Source organism: Eurosta solidaginis, chromosome 1 (genome assembly GCF_040869045.1).
Source record: "Eurosta solidaginis isolate ZX-2024a chromosome 1, ASM4086904v1, whole genome shotgun sequence".
NCBI lineage: Eukaryota > Metazoa > Arthropoda > Insecta > Diptera > Tephritidae > Eurosta > Eurosta solidaginis.
The window spans coordinates 302,552,698-302,561,741 of NC_090319.1; the positions used below are offsets into that span (position 1 = coordinate 302,552,698).

The 9,044-nt window shown below is 32.0% G+C and overlaps 1 protein-coding gene across 1 annotated transcript in view; it reads right to left on the reverse strand.

The window, feature by feature from the left end:
• The window catches only part of LOC137237541 (xanthine dehydrogenase-like), a 35,238-nt gene extending 27,933 nt beyond the window's left edge, over positions 1-7,305 (reverse strand). The window contains 1 exon segment of the mRNA XM_067761286.1: positions 6,943-7,305. Coding sequence (XP_067617387.1) covers positions 6,943-7,020 — 78 coding nt within the window. The 5' untranslated portion in view covers positions 7,021-7,305.
• Between the last annotated feature and the right edge of the window lie 1,739 nt (positions 7,306-9,044).

Below are 9,044 nucleotides of genomic sequence, written 5' to 3' on the forward strand. Positions count from 1 at the left end.
GGTGGAGCACGTACCTAGTTTTGGTTGTTTTTTAAACGGTTTTATTTAGCTTGACTTGACAGGCTGGTTGGCTGGGTGGCACGAATTTTGTAATTGAAATTTAAGTAACTTCCCGATAAGCTACAAGGTTGAAACTTGGAATATAGTTCAGAATCCGATGACAATGCAATAATAAGAAAAAAATCGCCGCCAGGTTGCGCAAGGATCGAGATATTCACAAAAATCGTATTTGTGACCGATCTGGCTCATATTTGGAACACATGATACATACAAGAATAGAAAGCGACCTACAACTAAGCTACAAGGTTGAAACTTGGAATATAGTTCAGAATCCGATGACAATGCAATAATAAGAAAACAATTGCCGATAGGTGGCGCATGGATCGAGATATTCACAAAAATCGTATTTGTGATCCGATCTGGCTCAATTCGGAACATAATACATACAAGAATAGAAAGCGACCTATGAAAAAAATCGCCGCTAGGTGGCGCAAGGATCGAGATATTCACAAAAATCGTATTTGTGATCCGATCTGGCTCAATTCGGAACATAATACATACAAGAATAGAAATCGACCTATGAAAAAAATCGCCGCTAGGTGGCGCAAGGATCGAGATATTCACAAAAATCGTATTTGTGGTCCGATTTGGCTCATATTTAGAACACATAATACATACATGAATAGAAAGCGACCTATGATGTCCGATTTGACTCATATTTGGAACATATATTACATACAGTCCGGTAGAAGTGACATCAAAATATTTTGGAGTTGGAGGAGGGACAAGCATACGTGGCGCAAAGTCGAGTAAAGTATTTGGAAGGATTATGTATTGAGGACTTATATTGTAACAAATTATCAGGAAAGAGTCCTTGTAACAATGAGTCACTAAATGAACTAAATAGAATAAGAAATAATAGGCAATTAAATAAAGACTAAAAACTTGAAAATAAAATAATAAAAAAAAAAAAATTTTAAGTTAAACGGTTTTAATGAAAACAATACTTACATTAAGTAATAATATTACTAAAAGCTAGAAAATAATTAGGTAGGCCCTAGGTACTAGTCATCACACTCCTCATCAATCTAGGTCGTTGATCAGACAATTAAATAAAAGCGTTGGACGCGTCAAATTTCTATTGATAGTCATATATAAGACCAACTGAATTTTAATCAGGTTATGCTACGCCTCACATTTTTAGGAATTTCATGCGCACAACGCTTTTATTTAGTTGTCTGATCAACGTCCTACATTGATGAGGAGTGTGATGACTAGTACCTAGGACCTACCTAATTATTATCTAGCTTTTAGTAATATTATTACTTAATGTAATAGTCTAAGAGCTGGTAAGCATTTTTGAGCAGGTATTTGAGGCACAATGAAAATTATGTACAATGCTTTTTTAATGGTATCTAAGTATAGAAATGCAGAACCGGCTAAGGGGTGGTGGGGCTAAGACTGCCCTTGAATTTAACAAAAAAATTAATTTTTGCATTCTAAAAATGTGTTTGAGGCACTTTGAAAATTAGATATGTTAAAATTGAATATTTGAAAAATATAAAAAGAAATAAGCTAGATTATTAGGCTGGGTCTAAAACTTTGCCAGGTCATTGCAAAATAATTTTTTTTTAAATTGGAAAAAGTATTCTTGAGGCACTTTGAAAATTAAATATGTTAAAATCTAATATTTGAAAAATATAAAAAGAAATAAGCCAGATTATTAAGTTGGGTCTAAAACTTTGCCAGGTCATTGCAAAATATTTTTTTATTTTTAAATTGGAAAAAATATTCTTGAGGCAATTTGAAAATTAAATATGTTAAAATTTAATATTTAAAAAATATAAAAAGAAATAAGCCAGATTATTAAGTTGGGTCTAAAACTTTGCCAGGACATTGCAAAATATTTTTTTATTTTTAAATTGGAAAAAATATTCTTAAGGCACTTTGAAAATTAAATATGTTAAAATTTAATATTTGAAAAATATAAAAAGAAATAAGCCAGATTATTAAGTTGGGCCTAAAACTTTGCCAGGTCATTGCAAATTAATTTTTTTTTTTAAATTGGAAAAAATAATCTTGAGGCACTTTGAAAATTAAATATGTTAAAATCTAATATTTGAAAAATATAAAAAGAAATAAGCCACAATATTAGGTCGGGTCTAAAACTTTCCCAGGTCACTGCAAAATAATTTTTTTTTAATTGAAAAAATGTTTTTGAGGCACTTTGAAAATTAGATATGTTAAAATTTAATATTTGAAAAATATAAAAAGAAATAAGCCAGATTATTAGGCTGGGTCTAAAACTTTGCCAGGTCATTGCAAAAAAAAAGATAAAACCGTTGAAAATCTTACAGAAAAATCAGGATTATCAAACAGCATTAATAAATCTTGGAGTTGCCCACATATCCGGTTCGCGAGAGGAAATATTTGAATCTCTAGAAAAATACGTTTGTGAAATTTACGGCTTCCAGAAGAAAATTTTGTGCTGTTTTCAAAGCCAATAAAAAAGACGAGCCGTTCAAAAAATTATTAAAAAACTGTGACCCTTCTGGATTGCCTCCGTGTAAATCCGAATTATACGAACACCTATTAAGATCACAATACATAATTAGTATTTGGCGTAATGCGTATTTACGTTTTCCTACTTCTTTAACACCAGACAGAAACGGATGGGAACAGAGTGCTGATTCACTGGAATTTCATTGGTTTGATGGAGATTGTGCTCCAAATTCAGTAATTAATGCTATTATAGACGAAGCGAATACTGTCGATGAAAACAGCAAAGCAGGTGAGCAGCAAGAATTTTTTTATAACATAATTTATATAGTTTATCAGTTAATAAATATTAAATATACATTTATTATTATTCACAGATAATTCCGATGACTTCGAAGAAGACGAGTATTCAAGCTGTGACGAACAGAACGATGAAGATACAAATTCAGATTCTGAATAAAAAAATCAATATGTTTTTTACTTTTACAAATACTTAGATTATACATTTTTTCAATAAAAAAAAAAAAAAATATTTTGCAGTGACCTGGGAAAGTTTTAGACCCAACCTAATATTCTGGCTTATTTCTTTTTATATTTTTCAAATATTAAATTTTAACATATTTAATTTTCAAAGTGCCTCAAGAATATTTTTTCCAATTTAAAAATAAAAAAATATTTTGCAATGACCTGGCAAAGTTTTAGACCCCACCTAATAATCTAGCTTATTTCTTTTTATATTTTCAGCTATTAAATTTTAACATATTTAATTTTCAAAGTGCCTCAAGAATATTTTTTCCAATTTAAAAATAAAAAAATATTTTGAAATGACCTGGCAAAATTTTAGACCCAACCTCATAATCTGGCTTATTTCTTTTTATATTTTTCAGATATAAAACTTTAACATATTTAATTTCCAAAGTGCCTCAAGAATATTTTTTCAATTAAAAAAAAATTATTTCGCAATGACCTGGCAAAGTTTTAGACCCAGCCTAATAATCTGGCTTATTTCTTTTTATATTTTTCAAATATTAAATTTTAACATATCTAATTTTCAAAGTGCCTCAAAAACATTTTTAGAATGCAAAAATTAATTTTTTTGTTAAATTCAAGGGCAGTCTCAGCCCCGCCACCCCTTAGCCAGTTCTGCATTTCTATACTTAGATACCATTAAAAAAGCGTTGTACATAATTTTCATTGTGCATCAAATACCTGCTCAAAAATGCTTACCAGCTCTCCTACTATAAGTATTGTTTTCAATAAAACTGTTTAACTTAACAATTTTTTTTTAATTATTTTATTTAGTGTAATTATTATTAAATATCTATCAGAAGCCATACGAATTCACAAACATAATCAGCTTGCTGAGTTAAAACGTGTATCAGTTGTAGATATCGTTTTATGTATGTAAATTTATTTTATATTCAAGGCCGCACTGAATCTATCAAAAATAAATATTTTCTTGGTACATACTAATAAAATATTCACTGGTGTAGTGACTTTTCGTTGTATACCATTGACTATCGGTATTGAGTACCGACGCGTCGCGACGTCTTTACTTTACCTTTTCGGATTCTGGCAAACGCAATGCACAAATTCGAATAAGTAAGGAAATATAGTTCGGGTAAAACCGAACATTATATACCTAACTCTGGGCTTTTATTTTAATAATCTGACATTACTTTCCGAAAATAGTCGCAACGCATGCGATGGCCCTGGGTTCAAGTAACAAACAAGTGGCAAACATTCCAAGTGCATATCCCGCCATAGAAAGCCAGATGGTTCAATGTGGTCCAATTAAATCGTTCCCGAGATGGTTGGGCTAGCACCTTAATGTTGCTTGTTACCGGAACGTAACGGATCAATATCCGGCAACGGACCATCAACATCTATAACACTCCCCAAGATCTTCGGGGAGTGTCCTTATCGCTACAAAAACAACGCAAATTCAAAGAGAAACTCGGCCCAAATCTCCTCGGAGGTTGTTGTTTCAATAGTCAAAAAATTCCCATATGGTAATGGAAAAAGTTTCTTAATGGTTTCACCTATTTCTTTCCGTTCTCCAAAAATATGCTTGGCGTTAAAATTTCGGTATAACGAGAGATAGAAAATAAGAGTTAAAACGGTGTTAGCAGTCCTTCTCCTCTCTCTCCCTTCCTTGAGTAATAGTTGTTTTCATTTTTGAGTACTTGCGCTTTACACAGTTGAATAGATGTGTAATGTATAAATTTATAAATTTATATCAAATTATTCTACTGATAATGAATATGGACCGTTCACATACGTCAACAGTCAAACAAATTTCATTATCATGTTTTGAAGTACTCATTTTTTTTAATTTGATAGTACGACGTCAAAACAAATATGCAGCAATAAGACATCATAACAAATAAAGAGGCAAAATAATACTTTTTAGGAAAATTTTGCAGTTGAATGAAAAAACGGCAGACAATATTGTTTTTAACAAGTAAGCTCGGGTGTAACTGAACATTAAATACTCAGCGTGATTTTCAATTGTACAGTTCATTTCACTTGTATATAAAAGTGGGCGTGGTCCTTAACCGACCCCTTCCGTTTTTAATAGAAAATTGTCTGCTATAAAGAAAGTATGTATTCCCAATTTTATTACGATATGTTAACTTTTGCTCGAGTTACGGCTCCCGAAACATAGAAAATTTTCTTTCAAAAAAGGGGCAGCGCCACGACCATTGTTAAAAATTTTTAAATTTTCTAACTTTTTGTTATAATTGCATTTTACTCTCTTAATGCAACTATAACCAAAAAGTTAGAAAATATAAAAAATTTTGAAAATGGGCGTGGCGCTGCCCCTTTTTTGACTAAGCAATTTTCTAGGTTTCGGGAGCCGTAAGTCGAGGAAAAATTAACATATCGTAATAAAATTGGGAATACATACTTTCTTTATAGCAGAAAATTTTTCTATTAAAAACGTATATTAAGCTCTTTTTCGCAAAGGTATAGCATATTATAATCGTCTACGTCTAAAAATCTTTTATATAAATCTGTGCGTAATTTTTCTTCAAGTTATGGCTCCCGAAACTTAAAAAAATTGCTTAGTTATAAAACGGGCGATGCCACACCCATTTTCAAAAATTTCATTTTTTTCTATTTCTTGTTATAATTCCACTTGGGAAAAGAAATACTATTCATATTAAGCTCACCTTTGCAAAGATATAGCTTTTTTCTTATTCGCCCACGACCCTTTTAAATACTTTTATATAAAAGTGTGCGTGGCCCTTAACCGATTTCGTAAATTCTTCTTCGAAGTATTTCTTATAGTAAATACAATCTGGGTGGTGGGATCTAGCTGTTAGGGGCGGGTTGGCCTAGAAGGATCAATGTGGTCAGATTAAATCGTTCCCAAGGTGGTCGGGCTTGTACCTTTACGGTGCTTGTTACCGGAACGTACCGGATCTATATCCGGCAATGGACCATCTTCATTGAAAACACTTCTCAAAATCTTCGAGGAGTGTCTTTATCGCTACAACAACAACATCAACAACAACCTAGGGTATCTGTTAATGCCGACAAATTTTTACTTAGAAGCTTTTCATAGCGCACACATTTACCGATCACTACCGATAAGCGACCCCGTTTATGAACATTTTTACGAAGTATTTTGATACCTGCCCTTGGATTTGCATCTGGAAGCGTGTGTATGTGGGGAAAGCACACTGGCTCTATACTACGGCAAACGGTGATATTATGTACACATATAAGTTCATTTTTTTGCGCCATTTCGGTGCTTTCACTCGAATACACTCTCCAGTAACAATTGATAAACAATTGCGAAGTGATTGACAATTAAATTAAAAAAAGTCGTTTACGTAAACACTTTACAATTATATAAAGTTCTTTCGCTCCCTTTGAACTTTGAAAAATACGAGATACATACATCATTTCTATATAATACCAACATTGCATGTGTAATTGTATGTATAACCAATAAACATTTGAAAAAAAAGCTAAAAAGGTTTGAGAGAATGTTAATTTTCAATTTGGATTAAAGAGCTTTTCTGAAGTTTGGTCCTTAACGTTTTCTCAAAATTTTTGCAAACATTTTTTCCAACTTGCGTTTGAGTTGAGATGCATTTGAAAATTCCATTTTGATTCCATTCCGTTTCGGTGAGATATTTTTAGCGGAAATTACATTTTAAAAATGCTTGTAAATGCGATCAGAGGTTATACTTATGTGAAGTGTTTGAGATCAAACCTTTGAGATTTGAACATTACGTTATTTCTCAAATCTTTATCCAATTGAGAATGAGCAACATAATATATGGCTTATCAGTTTGTGTAAAACACCTTGATTAGTTGGTGGTTGATTGAGCTCTTCACTTTACACCCTCTAAGATCACTTTTGCTTTTGTTGCCGTTACTTAAGTACACTTTTCAACAAAATTTCTAAAAACAAAAGAAAACACACACCTTTTTTCCATTCACAAAAAATATTAGTGATGATTCTTTTTCAACCGGCATCTCTAATGAACTTCTATCAGCTGCCATTATTTCTTTGTTTCAATTTATCATTTATTGACACTTCGTTAACTATTTATTGTAAATTTGTAAAGCATTTATTATTATGTATTATCATTTGGCACGTGTTTCTAAGTCTTTTGTTTTCGTTTTTTTTATTGCACTTAATAAACTTAAAAAAATAGATGTACATATATACATATGTATGTACACACATAGGCCCTTATAAAAACAAACAATTAAATTGTTCACATATAACTAAGTCAACTTTAAATTCAACAAGCAACAAAATTTCGAGCGACCATCAAGCTAGAATGTCACAGTTGATCTGAGTTCATGTTTCTGATTACAGGGGCTCGCCAATGTGAATACATTTGCCATATGTAAATACCCTACAGTAACATAAACAGACTCCGAACTAAGTAGAACTAGTTCGTTTGGAAGCAGTATGTAATCTCTTATGATGGAATATTTAAATTGGGCTGCTAGAGAAAAAAAAGGAGTTTAATATACGGACATTTGAACTTTGATCACAGCAAGTGAGGACGAGACTGTCCAGGTCCTTACATTCGGTAAATGAATACGAAAATAGGATGAAGTAGAGCAAATAAGATAAAGGAAAGTTTCACTTTTGCAAAAACTTACTTCTGAAATTTTGAATTATAACTCACATCAAACTTAAGATATCTAAAGAAACGAAAACCAATCCAACATAAAATTATGCCTAAGGAGGCGGTGATACCCATATTGTCTGCACGCATTTAGATTTAATTGCAACTTTATAATCCTGGCTAATAATCTCCACAACTTTCGTAAAACTCGACAAACCACAACTTTAAATCACCACAAGACACAATCCAGACGAAATTCTGAATTAAAAAAACATAGCATAGCGAAGGATGAAATCTAAAGGAATTTCCTAAAATAATATTCATATTTGGTAGGTATTTTGTGTTTGGATTTCTCCAAGTCTCACACGCACTTCAACTCCTACTCACAGTCCCAGTCTCAAACTCAGAACCAGTCCCAATTCCAGTCTCTGTTCCACACCCACTCAGTCTCCCGCTTTAACTCCCTCATGTATAGAATCTTAACGTTAGGAATACATACCTTTATTTGATCCCGCAAATAGGATCCAACATTGTGCTATCATTTGACAGCAGTTTTTTTATATGCAATGGGGCACTAGTTTTGTTACAGTCAGGAAATTAACCGTAAAGTGAATTATGATGCGTGGTCAATATCACTTTACTGTGTGAACTTTAGGGAGGTCCTTTAAAATCAACTGCTTATTTTTTTCATTCGCACCCCTTCAAATGGTAATAACACGGTCAAATATACTAGGTTCTGATCCGATTGGAGGCGGTTAAAGCGTGTCGAATAGTGAGGACTGTTTTTTTTTTACAATTTTATACGAAATTAATAATACTATAGATTAATCGGTCACTTGTAAATCATGGTCCATATGGAGACGGTTTAGGTGTGTTTTCATAAGTTAGTCAGAACTTGAATCGCTGTAGAAGTCATCTTAACTGTCTTCAATAGAGATCCAAATTAATATGTGATATCTTCAACTATGCCATTATCAATTTTTGGCAAAAGATTAAATTAAAAACAAATAGTTTTCGAGAATCGGACGAAACTCTATATACCATTTTGCTTTCTAGAAAGATACACGGCTAAAAGTTTTAGCCTAAATCTGAATTTGCTTTGTGGTACATATGTATATGACCAAACCAAATTTGGTTTAAAATTAAATTATATAAAATAAAATAATTAAAAAAAATTTTTTAAGTTAAACGGTTTTATTGAAAACAATACTTACATGAAGTAATAATAATACGAAAAGCTAGAAAATAATTAGGTAGGTCCTAGGTACTAGTCATCACACTCCTTCTCAATCTATGACGTTGATCAGACAATTAAATAAAAGCGTTGGGTGCGTGAAATTTCTAAAAATGTGACTGATTAAGGTTCAGTTAGTTTTACTTATGACTATCAGTAGAAATATGACGCGTCCAACGCTTTTATTTAATTGTCTGATCAACGCCATA